The 23,748-nt window shown below is 38.4% G+C and overlaps 1 protein-coding gene across 1 annotated transcript; it reads right to left on the minus strand.

Annotated features, from left to right (window-relative positions):
- Positions 1-378: 378 nt before the first annotated feature.
- grinaa (glutamate receptor, ionotropic, N-methyl D-aspartate-associated protein 1a (glutamate binding)) lies at positions 379-20,998 on the minus strand. Its single transcript, XM_066675372.1, has 7 exons — positions 20,864-20,998; positions 8,796-9,136; positions 7,985-8,103; positions 7,615-7,815; positions 3,711-3,839; positions 3,353-3,496; positions 379-2,483 (listed from the first exon to the last, which is right to left on the minus strand). Exons 2-7 carry the CDS (start codon positions 9,112-9,114, stop codon positions 2,334-2,336), a joined length of 1,062 nt encoding a protein of 353 aa, XP_066531469.1. The 5' UTR covers positions 9,115-9,136; positions 20,864-20,998; the 3' UTR covers positions 379-2,333.
- Positions 20,999-23,748: the final 2,750 nt, after the last annotated feature.

The raw sequence follows: 23,748 nt of genomic DNA on the forward strand, positions 1-23,748 counted from the left end.
TATTAAGACATTATATATACATAGCTGACTAATGATGAAATGGGTGTTTCTCTTTTGCTCTTCTTCCTTATTTGTAAAATGTTTGTAAGATACCCAGTAATATCCACATATTTCTAGTATCATACCCTTTATTTACTCAGTACTTATTTTATCTTACCTCTTATTTAACAGGTATTTACTCTGTACTTACCCAGTAATTAGCGAGCTGTAATTTAAAGTGTTACCGAATACTGATTTTGTGCTGTGTAGAGCAGTCGTACGCTTTTGAAGTAGAACATTAATTATTTAGTATTGTTAATTTAACTATTAGAAAGTAACATTTTCTTTTCCTTGATTTCTTACAAAAGTACACAGCAGTGTAGAGGAATACAATCCAACTTCATTTTAATGCAATTTTACAGTGCAAAGAAAACTACAAAGACAAAATATACTTTACACATCTCAGTCTACTATATTTAAACAGGAGTTAGTTACCAACAGAAAATAGTTCATCAAATGATCAAAACGGCAGCAGCACATTAGTTAAATTCAATGTTTACAAACATTTCTTTCTGTAACATCTAGTCCAATGTGCGATGTCTCCACATACATGCTAGAGAAGTGTACAGCTAGGGTAACATGAACATGAATAGTTAGTGATGAGAGAACCTTTTGTCAAAGCACTTTTCAGCCAACAATTAGCAACAGAATATAACAGGAATGTTCTTCCTGTGCTCAGGTTTGATTTACAAAAGATGTAACTGCTAGTGTACCTCATTTGGAGATTTCCTTGTCCACCCCACAACATAACATAAATAGTGGGATTAAAATGAAGTTAAGAGGCTCTAGTGTTTAAACAAGCCAATTTTCAGTGAAGATCTGCAGTTGCACGCATCAAGCTTCTTAAAGTGCCAATCTATGACCACGGTTTGCCCTTCATGATGAGATGATTTGATGGATATTAAATGGGCTGAAATTTTCTCCCCAACGTATAATCAATGTGTAGATTCTGATCTCATATCACATTAGCTTGTGATAAAGAGGCATACACAGTGGAGCCTCATGAGTGAAGAGCACTTTTCCTTAACTGAATTACTCCAGGAAGCGGAAACACAACAATGCCTTTTTGTCATTCTACTCCAGTTCTGTGTGTTACAGTAATGTTTAATAAATAGAACATAAGTAACAAAATACAGAAGCAGCCCTGTAGATTTACCCTTTTACATGTTTTTGCAAGCAATTGTTACCCTATACAGTAGGAAAAAAATTGTACAAATTCCAGTATTCAAACATTTTACATTACGAATTAAAATAAATTAAAATATGGATAGACAACTATGTAAAACAAAGTTCACAAATAAATAAATAAATATGGGAATAAAAGTAAAAGAGGCTAATACCTATATAAAATGATGTTCATGGAACTTGCAATACTGAGCTCAGGAACCGTACAAAATCACAAACTACACAATTAACCTGCCCTTCAATCAAAAAACTATATGTATAATTTTCTGTATAAATATATACACAGGTTGTATGTTAGCATTTTGTATTAGATAGCAGTCCATGTCAATTGATCATCTTCTAGACAAGGAGCGTAGGTTATATTTGGTCTTTGCTTCCTAAAGAGGTGATTTCATGTTTCCCTGTGGAGCACCTCAGCCATTCGTACAGACATGCTTTAAGCTGAGGGAGGGTCTGTGCTGCATACAACTATTTACAGCTACATAGTAAACAGACATATGGAAAGGTACCTCTGATTTTATTTGTCATGTTTCACTATATTGTTTACCATGCAGACTACCAGTACAGAGACTGGCACAGATAAACAGATAGACAGAAGCTTTGCCTCCTTAATCAATACATCATTGCACTCTACATCAATTTCCTCTCTCTCACTTTCTTTCTCTCTCTCTCTCTCAGTTTACTAGGCAGATTGCCAATCTCACAGATATCAGGAGAAAAAAAGGTTTTCGCTCATGCGGTTTGGATGCGATCAGTGAGTCGTACTACACTACCATTTCCAAATGCACAAAAGCTGTTTCAATAAGAAGGGGCTGAGCAATGAGAGAGACACAATACATGATTGAAAGCACATGAAATTAATTTTTAAATAAATAAAGGTGAAAAATATGCCCTTCTTTGCTAAGATCCTTGCAAAAACAGCTGGGTGTGTATACAGCTATTTGTCTGATGATCCTGTACATCTGCTAAAGAGAGAACTTGTTTAGAAAGGAGGAGTTATGGGGAAGCGAGACTACAGGGACTGTGAGACGGGGTTTGATGGAAAGAGTGCAGCAGTTTCATTCCATGTGGTTGGATGCACCTCATGCTTGCTTTGTCAGTGAGAGCCCTCACTCCCGTGCACGGCCCACAATAGCCAGGATGTGCGTGAAGATGTTGATGATGTCAGTGTAGAGATTCAGAGCTGCAAAGATGTACTCTTCTGGGCTGAGGGCCAGCTGCTTGTTGCCTAGCAGAAGCTGAGTGTCCACAGCCAAGAACTGGAGAAAGATGCACAAATGGTTAGTGCTATTTTGTTTTACATACAACCTATTTGTTTTACACTTTAATGACTCATTTACCCACTGATCTCCAACAAACAGTCCTAATTGGACCAAACCTTATTCTGCCTCAGATTAATTGACAGACTTCTAAAACAAATAGGTTCGCTGGGTATTTCATACTATACAGTTTATGAAAAACTCCAGCCCAGCCAAGCCTCTTTACGGCACATTTGGCTATAACCTATATATACTTTTACTACAGACTTTTGTGTAATGGTGCTTTTCCACTGCATGGGATCAGCTCGACTCGACTCAGCTCGCTTTTAGCTGGTCGTTCTTCCATTAGCACAGCTCCTCCCTGTGAAATGGAGCCAGTGACAACGCAAAATGCAGGGTGCTGTTTACTTGGTGTTTAGTGCTTCGGCTTTCAACCCAGGGAGTGTCTGAATCCCTTCCAAACACCCTCGGGGTAATATTATGACCTGCTGCTGTGAGTGGGATAAACAAATGTGAAAACTACTCTAACTTCAGAGATATTACAAGTGGCTAGTATGGGTGGGAGCTCTGCATTTCGTGGTGATTGACAGGTCAATGGACAGACCAATCACTGTTCTGTAGGGCTTACACGTCATGATTTAGTTACCTACACTGTTTGGTTGGAACCGTAAGTGAGGAGGAACCAGGTACCAGATTTGGCTAGCCAATTTGAGTCATGTAGGTTCCATGCAGTGGAAAAGCAGCATATATCTCAAACCCATCATCAATTACTGTAAAGAACTAAATACAATTAACATATTGTATGTATTTCAACCCATAAGATAGAATTTACAGTAACACAGTTACATAACAAGATATTATTTACTCACACAAGTGAATAGCAGGGCCCCCAGAGAAGCATAGACGATGTGCAGGATCTTGTGGCGGATAAAAATGCAAAGGATGGAGAAGAGCAGCAGCACGATTAAGCAGACGAAGAGGACACCTCGGCAGGATGTGAAGTCATATTTGCTCTGGTTTTTGAAAGAAGGAAGAAATAAAGAACTGAGTACCAATTTAAGAACCTGAATAACAAAAATATAATTATATATGAATTATATTCTTAATATTATAAAACACAGAAAAGGGAACCTAAAAGAAAAAAGTGCAAGTAAAACTTTGAGAGCCACTAGTAATTCTTGAGTAAGTCTTGAGCAGGAAAAGAACGGTTTGTGGTCACCAACTGACCTGCAGAGAAAAAATCACCACAGCAAAGCACACTACTGCTGTGATGCCCACAGCCATGATGACGGAGTCTGTATCATAGAAGCTGGCAATCATCCCCACCATGTAAGACAGACTAAGTGTTAGAATAGACTAAAAGAGAGAGAGAGAGAGATTGGGGAGACAGAAAGAAAGAAAATTATTGCTCACAAAGAAACTGATACTTAAAACCCCACAAATGCACATACTTTAACATATTTATATTTCACATACTGTATATGTATTTATGCATTTAAATATTTTACAGGCAGACAGATAAAGGCAAAAATTATAACAATATTTTATCATTTATCTATCATTTATAATACTAAGAAAATAAATAAAAAATTATATTTATAAGATTTCAAATCGCCAAAAATACAAACCGGATTCCAAAAAAGTTGGGACACTAAACAAATTGTGAATAAAAACTGAATGCAATGATGTGGAGATGGCAAATGTCAATATTTTATTTGTAATAGAACATAGATGACAGATCAAAAGTTTAACCTGAGTAAATGTAACATTTTAAAGGAAAAATATGTTGATTCAAACTTTCACAGTGTCAACAAATCCCAAAAAAGTTGGGACAAGTAGGAAAAAGTGGCTGGAAAAAGGAAATTGAGCATATAATGAACAGCTGGAAGACCAATTAACACTAATTAGGTCAATTGACAACATGATTGGGTATAAAAAGAGTTTCTCAGAGTGTCAGTGTCTCTCTGAAGCCAAGATGGTAAGAGGATCACCAATTCCACCATTGTTGCGCAGAAAGATAGTGCAGCAATATCAGAATGGTGTTACCCAGCGTAAAATAGCAAAGACTTTTAAGTTATCATCATCAACCGTGCATAACATCATCAAAAGATTCAGAGAATCTGGAACAATTGCTGTGCGTAAGGGTCAAGGCCGTAAAACTCTACTGGATGCTTGTGATCTCCGGGCCCTTAAACGTCACTGCACCTCAAACAGGAATGCCACTGTCAAGGAAATAACAGAATGGGCTCAGGAATACTTCCAGAAAGCATTATCAGTGAACACAATCCACCGTGCCATCTGCCGCTGCCAGCTGAAACTCTACAGTGCAAAGAGGAAGCCATTTCTAAGCAAGCTCCACGAGCTCAGACGTTTGCACTGGGCCAGGGGTCTTTTAAAATGGAGTGTGGCAAAATGGAAGTCTGTTCTGTGGTCAGATGAGTCAAGATTTGAAGTTTTTTATGGAACACTGGGACGCTATGACACCCGGACCAGAGAGGACAAGGATAACCCAAGTTCAGTTCCGTTCAGAAGCCTGCATCACTAATGGTATGGGGTTGCATGAGTGCTTGTGGCATGGGCAGCTTGCATGTCTGAAAAGGCACCATTAATGCAGAGAACTATGTTCAGGTTCTAGAATAACATATGCTCCTGTAGCGAATTGCTAGAAAATAGTAGTGACTTAGCTAGTTTCCAATATTTAAATACCAAAGGTAAGTATCTGGGATTAACTAACAAGAAATATAAAATAATACTGTGGGCCAATCAGAAAAACCTAGGATCGTCTACGGAGCCAAGGACAACACCACGCAAGAGATGACACTGCACCACTGCTCTGAGATTTGGAGGTTAGCCTCCTTTTAATAAAAAGGTAAGTAAAATATTATAAAATAAAATACAAAAAACAGGCAGGATATTCAATATAAATAATAAACCTTATATTACTGTTATTACCATATATATATATATATTGGAAAACTGTATCTGTATCAATATTTATATACTACTACCCGGGTAGGAAAATATGTATATCAATAAGAAAATATATATTTATATATTTATTTATACACCAATATCTATTAATATCAAAATATCCTTTTTTTTCCTGTGTGTGTATATATGAGAAATTAATGTCCGGTTGTTTCACGGGTGGCAGTTGGAACTGAGTATGCGCAAAAAGGTCCAGTCTGTGGAAAGGTATGTGTTTCTCCTACCACACTGGAGAGTAGTGAAAGTTCAGCAACAATAGAAAAGAAAGGGGTTTCACAGAGCAGAGTTGTCCACAGCACTTATGGACAGCTTCCAGGGTCGGGATCCAGGGAGGCTCGCCATCAAATGTAGAAAAGGGGGGTCCAAATTGAATCTAGTCAAAAAACCTGACCTATAATAGGTCATAACACTCCGTCAACATCAAGTTTTTATATGAACACATATAAGCTTTAAACATAATAATTCACATTCAACTACACATACTCACAACATATTTACCTTCTTGACCAATTAATTGAACATATTTACAATAATTGAGATTTATGTACAGAGAAAATAAAGATAAATGCACTGCTTGGCACACAAGGGGTTAAATTCTCGCAACGCGCGCGAATTTGTGGCGCGCTTATCGTGGGCTCACAAAGGCCAGCCTGTGTTTACACAGGCTGAAATATCTCCAATAAATAATCATTCATATAAGCTATAAAGAATTTTAAAGAGTTATATTGACACGTTTAAGCACAGGCATCACCATAATCCTAATGAAAATGCATGGTTAGCGTAGCATAGTCGGCTAGCGCAGCAAAACTCAGTGTAACCAGCTAATAAAACTCCTCTTCGCCACGGAGGGCTTCCCAGGTCCACCAGCTCGGTGATCTAGCCCAAAGAGGGTTTACTTGCAACACTGCAGCTTTCTACCACACAAATCCAAATTCTAATCTATCCTTCTCCTTTCCTCTGCAGATGCCCTCCGCTCACGACGGCCGCACGACCCAAAAGAAAGAACTGGGTCCAGATCAGCAGAATTACCCGCGCTTATCAACGTAGTCAATCACCTTATTGGCTGTAGTGTGTGACATAATACTAAACAAATGAAATATTCTCAGAAATATATAAAATAATTATTTTTTAAGTGTATAAAGTTTCTGTTACTCACATATTTGTGTCTTTATTTATTTATAATATTTCAATTATTATATTATGCTTCATATTCAATTTCAGCTTCAGTCTAACTCAACTTTTGTGCCCTTTTAATAATAAAATATTCTTTTAATAAATCAGGCTTTTAAAACCTGGGTTACACTCCCATCTAGACGTCATCTCTTTCAGGGAATACCCTGCATTTTTCAACAAGAAAATGCCAGACCACATTCTGCAGCAATCACAGCATCATGGCTACGTAGGAGAAGGATCCGGGTACTTAAATGGCCAGCCTGCAGTCCAGATCTTTCACCTATAGAGAACATTTGGCACATCATAAAGAGGAAGGTGCGACAAAGAAGGCCCAAGACGATTGAACCGTTAGAGGCCTGTATTAGACATGAATGGGAGAGCATTCCTATTTCTAAACTTGAGAAACTGCTCTCCTCTGTCCCCAGACGTCTGAGTGTTGTAAGACGAAGGGGGGATGCCACACAGTGGTAAAAATGGCCTTGTCCCAACTTTTTTGGGATTTGTTGACGCCATGAAATTATGAAACAACATATTTTTCCCTTAAAATGATACATTCTCTCAGTTTAAACTGTTGATCTGTGATTTGTGTTCTATTCTGAATATAATATTAGATGTTGGCACCTCCACATCATTGCATTCAGTTTTTATTCACAATTTGTTTAGTGTCCCAACTTTTTTTGGAATCCGGTTTGTATAACAAAACAAATGAAACAGAATATACTACATTTAAAAGGAACTTATAAGTCATATTTGTAGGAACATGTACACCATTGTGACATTGAGAAGTGCAGTTGAGACAGAGGATCCATGGAAATTTTGGCTTATAGATCATCAGTGTCCACACAGATAAAACTGGCAACATTTTCACTGGCTAGACAATTCTGTGTACATTAGTAGCACAGTACCCCTTTAGCTAGAAGCCAAACGTGCATTATCGCCAGCAAAATATGACAAGTTTGGCAACTCTCACCAATGCCACCAGGTTCCATGGGTGTTTGCGACGGAATTCTCCACAGCAGCTGAGCACAATTAGGGACACAAAGAAGACAGCATAGGACACGTAGTACGTCCACCGGTTTTGTTGCACAAATAATTTGACATCAGTTGAAAATGTGAAAATGGCAACAAAGGAGAACGTCACCATCAGCTGCACAGTTAAGACCATGAACACCTGAGAAGAGTAACAGAACGTGTTAGAGAAGGGTGACAAGAAAAGAGAAATCCTGTTCCTACAACTTGAAATTCAGTTCTTTTTGCTGTGTTAAACATAAATACCTCACCAAACAGGACACTCCTCTCACTGACTCAGGGCACACATGACCTATTCTCTGCTCTCTCACCTTTCTGATGAAGGCCTGCCGAATAGTCTTATCCTCCCATCCGGTGTTGGCAAACTCCTCATTATCATAGTAAGAAGGGGGTCCGTCTGCACCATGATACCCTGGAGTACCCACAGAAGCTGGCAAACCAAAGAGTGGATTACTCAATTGCATTACTCTGAAATGGCAAAGAATCCTTGTGGAATATAGTCTTACAACATTTATGAGATTATTAACTCTGCTTTCCCCTTAAAAAACATTACTTGATAAAAAAAAAAATAGGAACGGCATCTCAATGAAGACATTTACAAATAATATGAACTACTTATGACAAAAGTAGTTTTATTTTCAATTGCAAAACTAGTTTATAGAGTGAAAAGCAGAAAGCAGATGTCCAATGATTTATTCCAGACATCAATCTATGGTATTAAATCAACCAGGAAAGACTTCCCAGTTGCAGCAACAGTGTATTCAACTGATGCAACAGGATAGCAATGTCATGTTTCTGTTCTAGTGTTTGAGCCAAACCATCAGCAGCTACAATACAAGCCTTATTAATAAAAGTATCACAATAAAAGGTCATTGTATGACACAAGATTTAATAATTAAACCAGAAAATATAATACAATTAGATCAGTTAGATTAAAGATGCTTACAGTGCTTAATAAGCCTGGTAAGCCTGAGGAAAATGTGTATTTTCAAGATCTTTTAGAACTCAAAAAGCCCCATTCAGATATTAATTCCACAGCTAAATCATATCAGAGCGCTTCTGAAATGCTACTGAACAAATCCAGTGCTAAAGAACATAACATAACTACATTTCATTACTCACCATTTGGATCCATACCAAAACCAGGCTGCACAGGCCCCTGCTGATAGGGGCCTTGTGGGTATGGTCCCTGTGCATATGGGCCTTGAGGGTACGGCATTTGAGGGTATGGCATCTGAGGGTACGGTCCAGGAGCAAACCCTGGTGCTGCCTGCGGATATCCAGGCTGGCCATAGGGTCCTGGTGCTGCATAAGGAGGTCCCCCTGGAGCCTGGGTGTAGTTTGGTGGAGGCATCCCAAAGGCATCAGGCTGGGGTGGTGCGTAGACATTATGAGGCTTGTTCTCCCCCATTATAGGGTAGCCGGTCTTGTCTTGGGACATGTCTCTGTTTCTAAGGGTGACTCTGCAGAATGAAACGAGATGTAAAAATATTAAATATTATTAAAAAAAAATTTATATTATAGAGCCACCAAGTGTTCAGGAAATTTCCATGAATTCATAAATTACAAATACTTTGAATTATTTAGTTTGTTTGTATGTTTTCCATTATTCCCCATTCTGATCCCCAATATTCATTTGTAGGACATGTATTACCAATGTTTCTTTTATCATTCATCCATTATTCATCTCTTCAGCTGTGCTGTACAGGGCCTTTAATGTCATAGTTGACCTTTATATTTGAGAGGACTTCCCATGTTTGCAGAAAATTAATTGTTTTATGCATCATAGGTTACTGCACTAAAGAGTTATGATATGCATGAATCAAACACAGAAGTCACTTAAAATTAGAATGAAATACAACTCATAATGGCATTACTTGGCAATTTGCACACTGATTCATATTCTAAATTAATTTTGTATTAAAGCAAGATACAGTCAAATAGCCCAGTGGACATAGGCCTATATCATCTGTCCACAGTATGGAAAATAATCTTAAATGAATAATTCTTATTCATTTTTCTCAGTAACATATTTTAGAAATGTTTTTTAGAGCTCAGTTAATTCAAGTTTTGATATTTTTGGTAATTTTGCCTTTTAGGTTATCTCTGATTAATATTTAACATTACTGATTAACATTACTACCATAATCATCAGTGATAAGCAGCTGAATCAAGTTTACTAATAATACTGAAAACAAACAATTAATTACAGGATAAATGAATGAATGAATGATTCAGGCTAAGTGTCATAATCTATTTAAGTACAAGAGCATGACTTACACAAAATGCATGCAAGATGCTATCCAGTCAATAATAACTCCACTATCATTATCAATAATCCCAGCTTTATACTTAATTGGCTTGGCAATCTTCCAGAGGATTAGGTCTATAAAGGTATAACGGTAAATTTACAAACTGTGCAGCACACCCAACATGAATTAATATGTAGGAAAGGCAGGCCAGTTGACAAGGAAGAAAAAATGTTTTGTAACTAGTTGCAGTGTTTTACTAACCATTACAGAGGTAAGCAAAATAAACATTACATTAACAGCAGAGCAACTTGTGTGTACAAACTGTAAATAAAAGTTCACTGAAATCAACAATCTGATTAACAATTCTACTTAAACAATTAAGCAAATGCCAAAACAAAACACAGACACCACACAATTTATAACCATTGCAAACTTAGTTGAACCAAAGAAAAATCTAATAGATCTGGTTACTTATGACGAATAAATGATAAAGTAAATGCATATGTGTTATCTCAAAAGCAACAAAGCAAGGGACAACTGTTGTAAATAGGCGACTTAACCTAGGAGACTCATGAAATATTACATCACACTGGTCCATTTCCTTACTACAACTTATCTGTGCAAATTTGGGGCTTTGCATCTGCAAATGAAATTAATTAGATATGTGTGTGTGTGTGTGTGTGTATCAGAAGGCCTGTATATTTAAAAGAAGTAGGGGATGAATCAGTCTGTCATTCACTGGAAATTAATGGTCATTCTCATGGTTCTGCTTGGATTTAATAGTTTGGCACAGTAATTAATGTGGACAAACAGCAAACAGTGTGGCAGCTGTGGTGGACAACACCATGTAATTTAATATGTTTAATAGTGGGTCTATAACAAGACAAAAGACAAAGTGCTCCAGTCATCACATTTTCCCAATAACTTTATATTCTTTAAGTGTAACAAGATACAAAGAAAAATTTATTTGCTATTTGAAGAAGGACGGATGATTATGGATATTATTTAGGACTGTTAGGACCTGTAGTATTCCGGACTCTGTAGTATTTAAAACTATCATGCTATTCATTTTACTCCACTAATCTGCCAACTCCTCTAACTTTATTCTTGCCTTTAACCACTGACTTGTACCAGCATTCTAATCTATGGTAGATAATATTAAAAATTAAAATATATAACAGAAGCGGTCATCGACAAGTCCAACGCTCTATGCATGTTGATCAATGGCACCTAAAATAATGTGAATTAGCATTTTCCCGCATGAAAATAATTGAGTCCAATATCAGTCCACACTCACTGATAATTACCTGGAAGCCCACTTGGGAACAGGTCCAATTAAACAAAACAAAAAAGGCTGTTGTTGAAATGAAATGAAACACATTCCCCTGTCGATAACCCAGCTATACACCACTCCAGGCAGATTCTGATGACTTTTTATTTGATTTAAACTTTAATTTAAGCATGCAAGTCTTTAATAACAAATTCTTATTAAAAGTAGCCAAGCTCACAAGCCAAAACAATATTGGACACCCCTGAACAGAATAAAGCAGTTACTGGATATGAATGAACAAACAAGTGAATAAATTAATGAATTAATGAATGAACGAACAAACGAATGAATGACTTGATGTAAGAAACTTCAGACAAATGATATTGGTGGGTCACAAAGTCTACAAGACAAAACATGGATCCCGTATTTATTATCAAAACCTTTAGTAAACTTAGACATGAATACAAATATTTTCTATTTAACGTTGATAAGAATAACATTTGGTAGATGTGAAAATTTAGCCTGAGAATATCCTGTGTATAATGTACAATTTATTTTTAATTACATTTTATGTATTACATTTATAAAATACATGAAACATGTGTAACTCTGTATGAGCTGAACGCTATATTTAACAGAACAATGCCACACTTTTCGTTTGTTCCCTACCGAGGAGCTATTTCAGTTAGAATGTCAACAAATCTTCAGACCTAAAATTATACTGCTGATAAAGTCCATATAGAATACTGCAGGCTTTACATTTTTTGTCTGCTCTAGTGTTCTCAGCTGCTACATGTTAGAAACTGAATGAACCTCAGTACAAAGCAGCTTATGGGGTGAATACACAGTTTTAATCTCTCTGACATAGTTTCTTAACTCCAGTTACTCCGATTCTTAAGAAAGTTCATACTCATAAAGTGGCAAATTTTAAAATAAAGTTACGTGGTCTCATACACATGCTTCCCCATTAAACACTCAGCATCGGAGAACGGCAGAATTACACAACACTGTTGTATTTTCACAGGCTGACAAATCCCTTGTTGCTTCAGTTCTCCATCCATTATCTGTACCGCTTATCCAATTTTAGGGTCGCGGGGGGTCCAGAGCCTACCTGGAATCATTGGGCGCAAGGCGGGAATACACCCTGGAGGGGACGCCAGTCCTTCACAGGGCAACACAGACACACACACATTCACTCACACACTCACACCTACGGACACTTTCAAGTCGCCAATCCACCTGCAACGTGTGTTTTTGGACTGTGGGAGGAAACCGGAGCACCCGGAGGAAACCCACGCGGACACGGGGAGAACACACCAACTCCTCACAGACAGTCACCCAGAGCGGGAATCGAACCCCCAACCTCCAGGTCCCTGGAGCTGTGTGACTGCGACACTACCTGCTGCGCCACCGTGCCGCCGCTTCAGTTCTCTCCTTCATGTAATACTAAAAACCAGAATGTACTGTAAGACCTCCTGCTTTCTTGATCTCTATGGGGACTAGAATAGATAAAACAATAAAGAAATTCCACTGTGATTCCCAGTTCTCGCAAACTTCAATGATCTTTCAAACTTATGTAAGAGGTCCTTTCAGAGCTTCCATTTTCATTCTTTTCTATTAAGAGGAGTGATCCTCAAGCAGTTAAAGAGACATTAGAGTGAATATAACATTAGGGAGCAGTGCCTTATGTGTTCAGAAATATATCCAGTGTCAGCACACGCACATTCCCAACTCTATTCTTAATGACTAGCCTGACAACAGGGTCTTTAAATGGATTTATCAGCATAAAAAACATTAGTGTCCTGCTTTTCTGACCAATGAACGACATAAAGATTGCACATCTTTGCTGTCAATTAAAAATATGTATCTATATTGTTGTGGATTTTAGGTTTTGTTAATCATTTGAACACAGCAGCTGTCCTTCTTATTGTGATAAAATGACATAATGAATGAACCAATGGAAATGCGCCAAAATTACTTGGAAAAAATATTTTTACATTGACTTCAACTGAAAGTTAAGAAGGCTTTTTCCTTCTCCTGTAAATTTGCTATTTTGGGAGATTGCTATTACTTTGTCTCCCAAGTAACAGATGTGAGGCCAATTCTGTTCATTTAACACAAAAAATAAAGTTCTGGTAGAAGCGTTAGAGAGCTGTCCACTGGTCATTCATCTTGCCTCAAAACTGAAGATGACTGCAATGAAAAATAACCTGTAAACAAGGTTTAAATAAGCTGATGGTCCCATTCAAGAGATGAAATAGACTGTCAGCAAAGAATCAGCAAAACCAAGGTATTTGGGCTACAATACTTCTCTTGGCCGACTCTGATGGCATCCCACACAACTTTAAGATCTATACAGGGAGAGCTAGCAGATGTGGGAGCAAAGGCTAACATACCCCCAGCCTAGACTTCTCATGCTGGTTATACTAAACGTATTATATAATGCATTTATTCACTGTTTTCACATTATTTCACATACTACAGAAATCCTTGGTGTTTTGGTACACTTGTAGCACACTGTTGCCTTGAGGCATCAAACTAAACTCAATATTGTGCAACACACAAGATTCATTTATTGTCCAAAAAATGTTGCCTGATTAGCCTCATTAATTAGCCTCAAAAGAGCTTAAAATGCATATAGCCCTGAACACTAATAGTTTTTTCATTTAACACTGGTGAATTTGCAACACAGTTAATAAAGTTCCACAGAGAATGCTAGCAAATTACTTGTTAGTTCTCATGGTCATATGGTTTCATATAAAATGCTATTCATAAAATAAGGAAATAGGTTGTAGCTATGGACAAGGTAATCTACAGTCCACATAAGCTGCCTGTGCTACCTCAGCCTATTCAGAAGCGTCTTTGCTGACAGCACAAGCTTTCCACCCTGTTACCCCCTTTTCACCCCATCAAACACAACCAGACAACCAGACACAGGCGTGTACATAAAGAGAGAGTGAGAGTAGATAAAGAGAGATAGAGCTAGGAGTAATGTTGATGTCATCATAGGCATTATGTGTGATCTTTTCAAGTCAGGTGGCGTTTTAAACCAGGACTACTTATGATTAGTAGGCCAATTCTGTAAATTGTTGGTCATACCTTCTGATCTAACTAAGAACGTTAAGGAGAACCCAGTCTCCATTATGTGATATGTTACTTATGAACAATGTTACTTTTTCCTTTCCATAATAAATAGCCAAAAATACTATCAGCAGATATTTTCTTTAAACACCAGTTGGATTCACACTGAGATATTTAGTATTATTTCACTAAAAATGAAAAATAATCTAATGTAAAATATTCTAACATGTTCCAGCTACTTTAACAACCCACAGTAAAAACAGCACAGAACATCACACAGTGCAAGTATGTGATATTACAGGCTATAATTGTTACAGAACTGCATCTGATTAATTCTTTCTATCTACTCTCCAAAACCTGATCCAGGAAGTTCTGCTTGTATCAAACCCAAATCTAGCTAATACCCATGTTTAGATTTATTTTATAGAATGTTTGCATTTTTTCAATTCAATTATCTCCATGGCATGAGGGGAGGTATTGCTAACAGGAAACATGTAGCTAAGCTCTTAATATTTCCCTCTCAATTTTCATCATTCTTACATAACATCACTTTAAATGAACTGCTGCTTTAAAATCGGAGGACAACCGTAGACACTTCAAAGGCCATGATTAGCAAATCTTACAGAGAAGATTACCACCTGTGAATTTGTGTGCTTACTGTATTCACAGAAGATGATCAAACACAGAAAAGAGCCTAGACTTGCTTTATATTCGCTACAGAACACTGACACACACTGGATAAAACAACTTGATCAGAGTGACACCTGCACTTCATTTTTTATGTCCTCAAAGTTAACGTGATATTTCACAGTATTGTGAGTAGGTTGTGTCCACCATTACTTATATAATACAGTGAAGAATAGTAAAACGTTTAGGAAGAAAGGTGCTATTGAAACTGAACTAGGAAACATAACGTATTGTTTATACTTGACTTGGATAAATATAGGTCATTTTATTTCTATGATGTTTATAGTTCACTCAAATATACTCATATGTTAGCTGAGATGACTTGGCCCCCTGACACTAGTCCCAATGCCACCCATGCTGATACCTATAAATAGTGACATGCCATCTTTATCTCAGTCACCTTAGAGAAGTACTTACACATGTCTGATTACTGGGGAGACAAACATTGGTGTTAAAATATCCAGACAGCCACAATCACCAAAGACGTTTTACTATGTACATTTCCGTGAAGCAGAGTTGGGTTGAGTAACAATGTTAATCACTCAAACTATCATCTGTGGTGAAGTAATCATTTAAATAAGGTTAATCAAGTGATCTAGCTGTGAAGGACCTTGTGACACACATGTTACACAATCATAGTGTAAAATGAACACAGGCAGGCTTCAGATCATTATAAAAGGCAGCTTTTAGAACAGGGTTCTATATGGCACTAGAAACGGTTACTCTATTGTTATGATGTCAAGCTTGTAACAAAAAAGGGACTGTTTTTGTTGCCATATAGAAGCCTTTTATAATATATGTGTGTAATAGCACACTCTCCATCAATCTGAAGAGCCTTTTCTTGATGCAAAAATTTAATAAATTTCATTTAATAAAGAACCCTTTAGAACCATCATATTTCAGTGTCTAGAGTTCAAAAACCCTTTGTCCGTTGCTACAGCTGTGGTCTAATGCTTAGATGACAGGATTGTATGAGAACATCCATGGCTGAAGTGCCCTTGAGCAAGGCACTGAACCCACAACTGCTCCCTGGGCACTCTGGGTGTGTGTTCACAGCCCCTAGTGCCTTAGTGTGTGTGTGTGTGTTCACTGCCACAGATGGGTTAAATGCGGAAGACACATTTCGTTGTACCTTGTACAATGACAAATAATTGCACATCATTACACATTATTATTCCATTATTACAGCAATGCAGGTTATTTTACATGCAAACCATATGCACCCTTACCATTTAGAAACTTTCCTTTTACAAACCTTCTGAAGAGTACTTAACACTAGCTAATGTAATCATGGCCTACATTACAGCTTAATAAATAAAATAAACAACATCCCTCTAGTTCATCAAGAGTTAAAAAAAGAAAGTAGGGAAATCCTCTTAGCAGACATGTGGGGGATAAAGTGACACCGTCCTCAGCTACAGCTGATGTAGTCCACAGGGAGACATCATAGTGCAGATGACTGCACGAAAGTTAGTTGCCCAATAAGTCACACAAATCTTTCATTCATTCATTCATTGTCTGTAACCGCTTATCCAGTTCAAGGTCGCGGTGGGTCTGGAGCCTACGTGGAATCACTGGACGTAAGGCAGGGATATACCCTGGAGTAGGCGCCAATCCTTCACAGGGCAACACACACATACACACACATTCACAGACAATTTTGAGTCGCCAATCCACCTACCAATGACTGTGGGAGGAAACTGGAGCACCCCGAGGAAACCCAATGCGAACACGGGGAGAACACACCAAACTCCTCACAGACAGTCACCCTGAGCGGAACTTGACCCCACAAGGTCCCTAGAACTATGTGACTGCGCCACAACCTGCTGCGCCTCTGTGCCGCACCACACAAATCAGTTGGTGGGTCTGGAGCCTACCCAGAATCAATGGACGTAAGGCAGGAACACAAACTACAGAGGGCACCTGTTCTCATGCCAATCCACTTACCAATGTATGTTTTTGGACTGTGTGAGGAAACTGGGGGACCCAAAGGAAATATACACAGACATGATGAGAACACACCAAACTCGTCACTGATTGTCATGAGAGGGGCTTGAGCCCACAATCCCAGGACCCTAGATAAGTTATATAAATTAACTTAAAGTACTAAAAAATATTAGTTGCATGCTCCCACTACCAAAAAGCATTTAGAAAAATATACCTAACATGTTCAAAATTTTGGCATGTCCTTTCACTGACATTATTGGGCTTCATTCATACATTCATTATCTGTAACTGCTTATCCAGTTCAGGGTCATGGTAGGTCACAAGCCTACCTGGAATCATTGGGCGCAAGGCTGGAATACACCCTGGAGGGGGCGCCAGTCATTCACAGGGCAACACAGACACACACACACACACACACATTCACTCACACCTACAGACACTTGTGAGTTGCCAATCCACCTATCAACGTGTGTTTTTGGACTGTGGGAGGAAACTGGAGAACCCAGAAGAAACCCACACGGACACGTGGAGAACACACCAACTCTTCACAGACAGTCACCCGGAGCGTGAACCGAACCCACAACCTCCAGGTTGTGACTGCGACACTACCTGCTGCACCACCGTGCCGCCCAATATTGGCCTTTCAAATGGTTTATGCAAAAGAGAGGGAATGCAAATCTCTAGTCATTCAACTTACAAACTGGTCATGTAGCTATAGGTAGCATCCATTAAAATGCTAAAGCGTGGTGGTTTGCACATAATGGAGACATGCAAAGTAAATGACTATATACAACACATCTTCTAGAATTTACATGAGTTGCATGACTTTACAATACATATACAATGCACTGAAAAGAAGACTGGACATGCTGAAATGGATACAAACATTTCTTTTCAACTTAGAAATACTGTATGGTGAACTGGTGCTGAAAAGTCGTTAATAAATCAGATCAAATAAGAGCTATTATTATCAAGGGTTACAATCTCTTTTTTATTTTTATTTTGGTGGCATGCCTAAGTTAAGATAGTTACCCATTTAACTGACTAACAACAACAGATACATCATAAAGAATAGAGGAATTCAGCACAGGCAAAGGAATATATATATTGCCCTGTGGTGGGATCAACAGCTTTGTGTAATATACAGCAAGACTACTTTTAATATGGGATTATTAGTTTTTCAACCTGAATATTGTACATTATTTTGTTTTCTCACTGAGAACATCGGTTATATATTACTGCAACCCCCCCCCCCCCCAGGTGACATTTGTAAAGATTACACTTTTTGCCAGTATACTAGAAAGTACATGTTTGAGTGGTTTTATTCCACACATTTTTTGCCATGACTCTGAATTTGCTTTGTTCAGTATTTTGAGCAAACTCTGAGATGCTGCATCCTTACCTTATTTCTGTATCCTACACTAATGAATGTCAGGATGCAGACTAAACTGAATCAATGAGGTCTACACAGATGTTAGGAAGGCAGGAAGCCTTTTCACAAAGAGAGATTTACAAAAAGCTCAATGGTGCAATAAACATTGAACTATTTATGGGGCTAACAGTAAAAAAGAGAACAATTTTTCTACTTATCACTCCATATTGCTCCAAATCTCCAGGTCAGATTAAATAATATAAGACAGTAACAGGACACAGATAAAGACCTTGGTGTAATGACTGACAGAGCAAATTAACTTGAGTATGACTCAGCGTTATAGGTCTGATGACTTGGCCTCTATGCCGACAAGCAGGGGAGGTGCTGTTCGTGACTTGGCAATTTGTGTGAATTCATTACTTGCCCTATCAAGGCATGGACCACAACGTTGTGAAGCTGTTCCTGAAAAAGTAATAAAGCCAACATGACACCACACCACACCACACAAAATGACATGAAATGAAGAATTAAACAAACAAGACAAATTTATTTTTCTGAGAGAGAGAATAAATGAACAAAAGCTGTCTAGATGTATTCCTTAATATATAACTTGAGTCTGACATCTTAATAAATTCTTCCAACCCAGCACCTAAATGTAAATATGTAAATATGCCAACACTAAAACATCTGGTGAATTTCTGCTTTCTTTTAGGCATCTACAAAAAAAGTATAACTGGGCAATTTGGCAAAATGATCATATTTTGATAAACAGTCATTTTATGGAGGACAATTTTTTTAAAGGTAACCATTTAGTATACTTTTAAGTCAAAATGATGACAAGACTCTCACAGTAATCATTTAGTAACTCATAGAACAGCACAACAGTGCCACATTTGACAACAGCCATCAGATATTATGGGTACAATGGTACAATTTTGAGGACAGTCTAATGTTATACCTCGTTAACATGTCCATGTTTTGCTATATATGATATATGATTGGGCGGCATGGTGGAGCAGCAGGTATTGTCGCAGTCACACAGCTCCAGGGACCTGGAGGTTGTGGGTTCGATTCCCGCTCCGGGTGACTGTCTGTGAGGAGTTGGTGTGTTCTCCCCGTGTCCGCGTGGGTTTCCTCCGGGTGCTCCGGTTTCCTCCCACAGTCCAAAAACACACGTTGCAGGTGGATTGGCGACTCAAAATTGTCCGTGTGTGTCTGTGTTGCCCTGTGAAGGACTGCCGCCCCCTCCAGGGTGTATTCCCGCCTTGCACCCAATGATTCCAGGTAGGCTATGAACCCACCGCGACCCTGAATTAGATAAGCGGTTACAGATAATGAATGAATGATATATGATTTGAAACTGAAGTGTTAAGTGGGCAGATACAGACAGCTAGGGTTTCTTATGTTAAAAGCCCAAGAGACCCATACTAACTGCATATGTCTGCGCATATTGAATGAAAACAAAAGTGTACAGTTAAGTTTAAGGGGACTTAAACTTTAAGGGGGGGGGGGCAGAATATCTATGTAATTTATATCAAAATATATATAATTTAATGAACTAAAATAGGTTTTAATCCATTTAAAACTATAATTATGCCACCATAATTACAGCCAGCTGGTCAGTGCTCACAGAGACATACTGTTTTTTTCACTATGACATAATACACGATAACTATAAACGTCATAGTTATCACGATAAATCCTTATATTTTCCCTAACTCACTATTTCCGGCCACTGCCATATATGGTGCAATTCCGCTCTCTCTCTTCGGAAATCGCATTGGATAAAACAATAAAACAAGTTCAAGCCTTAGTAGGGCATTTAAACATCAGTTTTGCAGGAAATCACGTATCTAAAATATATTTAAGTATCTCTAACAGTGTTGTAATTCTTTGTGTGCAAAACTGCATGTGGAACACAACACATTTCCATTTCGCGACAGATATTTCCCTCAGTGTAAAAGTTATGGCTACATAAACACCCCATACATATACAGATGGTGTCTGGGGCTCGCATTTTCTCCGCTTGCTGCGCCTACACAGGTTTATCTAACTCCGCTCAGTGGGCGCTGTGGACACGTTAGAGGACCGTTACCCACAGTGCTCGGCTCAGTAGCTAAGGGTTCATCTTTTTTAGAGAGGTGGGTCTGGCCTGTTTGTTGTGCCAAAGGGTTAGTCAGTCATCAGTGTGTGTGTGTGTGTGTGTGTGTGTGTGTGAGCTGAGGAGGATAAAGCCGAGCTCTTTCGGCAGCAGATAGATAACGAGCTGCGACACACTCAGCATCACACACACACACACACACACACACACGGTGAGGCAGACACATCTATCATCTTACAGCCGGAATAAATGCAAGCAGCGGGGTAAGAGTATATCCCCGGCCCACAATACTCTCTTTCTTCATGTCATTCCGAATAAAAACTGCCAGTCTCCGGCTAAACTAACTCTGCTGCGTGACCACAGAGACAGCGCTGAGGCGGCCAACGTCTGACACGCTGAAATCTCAACGAGCCCTAGAATAAACTCCGTCCTCGGAAAACACCATCCGCAGCCCCTAATAACGCCCATCTAAAGCCTCACCTGGTTAATCCGGACTTGTGTACGCGTATTCTCCAGTCTGGCGGCGGTATGTGTATCTCTGTCGGTGGGTCTCTCCGTCTGTTTGCTGTGGATCTGATGGCGCCCCCCGCTACTGTCTCAGCACTACTGCACCTGACGTCATCTCCAACCGTCACATGACCGGGGAGACAGACTTATCCAGAGTCCCGTGGAATTTTCTACAAACTCTGGCAAATTTCACATTCATTATCGTCCCCAAGAAACGACCTCTGGAAAAAAAGAGGGCGCGCATCTCAGGCCGTCATCGTACAGTCCTGCTGGCCGCTCCTTCCTACGTCCAGGACACCTCAAAGCAAGCAGAGTAAACATTTAAAGACCCCAAAATCAAGTCTGTTACCTTGTAAATGTGTTTTTTTATGTTCTAGAAAGATCATGTGCGATGTTCTCTGCCAGCGCCACGGACAAACTGCCAGAACAAATTCTGCCGGGTGTTGGATTGAGGTGTTAGTTGAAGTTGTTGATTATTAATTAGACAGAGTCACGCGCATGTGAAGAGAGTTATAATGTTGTATTTGAAAGTAGAGATGGAAACGTTTACATAGAAGCTACTTGGTCGCGACTTGGTCACTCTCTCCCACCGTCAGTGAGAGACTGGAGTCAAGCTATCCGCACTTTGGAAACTGGCGGTCAAGCCATCCGCACTTCAAATCCGAATGCACGTATAGGCGCGTCATTGCGGTTTTTCATTGCGGAGAACACCACGTCCGCTTTGGGACAGATAGAGAGTCTGAAACCCGCGTTTGAGCAGCGATGTCTCTGTTAATAAATAAATGCACGCAATGCTAAAATGGACTAAAATTAACAAGCCATTAGGAATATATTTCGTTTTAAATCACTTTAAAAAGGCAAAACATGCTTGATTATTTCATATATTTACGTATTTTTTTACTTTTCTATAAACACTTAACTGGCTTTGAATAGTAATCCTGGTGGACATGTAGAAATACAGATTATATTTTACTGTCATTAAACAGAGGGAGCTCACTATAATATTCTCATGGATTTATACTGAATACTTAGCAATATGGATTTCTCAAAAACTGCCCATAATGCCTAAACCATTCCACTGTCATTAAACAGAGGGACCTCTTGGCTATCAGCTGAATGATTTTGGTAGAATTTCACTGTGTGCTTTTCTCATAAACTCATACTGAATATTACTAACATGGATTTCTCAAAAATTACCCATAATGCCTAAACCATTCCACTGTCATTAAACAGAGGGACCTCTTGGCTATTACCTGTATGATTTTGGTAGAATTTCACTGTGTACTTTTCTCATAAACACATACTGAATATTACCAATGTGGATTTCTCAAAAATTACCCATAATGCCTAAACCATTGTACTGTCATTAAACAGAGGGACCTCGAGGCTATTACCTGTTTGATTTTGGTAGAATTTCACTGTGTACTTTTCTCATAAACACATATTACATACGTACTGATATGGATTTCTCAAAAATTTCCCATAATGCCTAAACCATTGTACTGTCATTAAACAGAGGGACCTCTTGGCTATCAGCTGTATGATTTTGGTAGAATTTCACTATGTACTTTTCTCATAAACACATATTACATACGTACTGATATGGATTTCTCCAAATTTACCCATAATGCCTAAACCATTCCACTGCCATTAAACAGAGGGACCTCTTGGCTATCAGCTGTATGATTTTGGTAGAATTTCACTATGTACTTTTCTCATAAACACATATTACATACGTACTGATATGGATTTCTCAAAAATTTCCCATAATGCCTAAACCATTGTACTGTCATTAAACAGAGGGGCCTCTTGGCTATCAGCTGTATGATTTTGGTAGAATTTCACTATGTACTTTTCTCATAAACACATATTACATACGTACTGATATGGATTTCTCAAAAATTTCCCATAATGCCTAAACCATTGTACTGTCATTAAACAGAGGGACCTCTTGGCTATCAGCTGTATGATTTTGGTAGAATTTCACTATGTACTTTTCTCATAAACACATATTACATACGTACTGATATGGATTTCTCCAAATTTACCCATAATGCCTAAACCATTCCACTGCCATTAAACAGAGGGACCTCTTGGCTATCAGCTGTATGATTTTGGTAGAATTTCACTGTGTACTTTTCTCATAAACACATATTACATACGTACTGATATGGATTTCTCAAAAATTACCCATAATGCCTAAACCATTCCACTGTCATTAAACAGAGGGGCCTCTTGGCTATTACCTGTATGATTTTGGTAGAATTTCACTGTGTACTTTTCTCATAAACACATACTGAATATTACCAATGTGGATTTCTCAAAAATTACCCATAATGCCTAAACCATTCCACTGTCATTAAACAGAGGGACCTCTTGGCTATCAGCTGTATGATTTTGGTAGAATTTCACTGTGTACTTTTCTCATAAACACATATTACATACGTACTGATATGGATTTCTCAAAAATTACCCATAATGCCTAAACCATTCCACTGTCATTAAACAGAGGGGCCTCCATTTCACTGTGTCAACAACAACAAGTGGGACACAATCGTGAATAAAATAAAATATCAAATAAAAAACTGAAAATTGGGGCATGCAATATTATTCGGCCCTCTTAATAATATTGCATATTTTATTTTATTCACGATTGTGTCCCACTTGTTGTTGATTCTTCACAGAAAAATTAAAATTTCATATATTTATGTTTGAATCCTGAAATGTGGCAAAAGTTTGAAAAGTTCAAGGGGGCCAAATAGTTTCGCAAGGCACTATATATTCTGCTGTTGCATCAGTGGTCTCTTCCCTGCAGTTACATAAGTATGGCATGCTGTACTCTGGGTTGCTCTGTAGCG

This window comes from Hoplias malabaricus, chromosome 6 (assembly GCF_029633855.1).
Source record: "Hoplias malabaricus isolate fHopMal1 chromosome 6, fHopMal1.hap1, whole genome shotgun sequence".
NCBI classification, from domain to species: domain Eukaryota; kingdom Metazoa; phylum Chordata; class Actinopteri; order Characiformes; family Erythrinidae; genus Hoplias; species Hoplias malabaricus.

Excerpts from the sequence above, each read along its gene's own strand:
- grinaa (XM_066675372.1), bottom strand. The coding sequence starts at position 9,114 with ATGTCCCAAGACAAGACCGGCTACCCTATAATGGGGGAGAACAAGCCT. Across the intron at positions 8,104-8,795 it reads TTTTGGTATGGATCCAAATG|CTTCTGTGGGTACTCCAGGG; the intron begins GTGAGTAATGAA and ends TTGGTTTGCCAG. Across the intron at positions 7,816-7,984 it reads GGCAGGCCTTCATCAGAAAG|GTGTTCATGGTCTTAACTGT; the intron begins GTGAGAGAGCAG and ends TACTCTTCTCAG.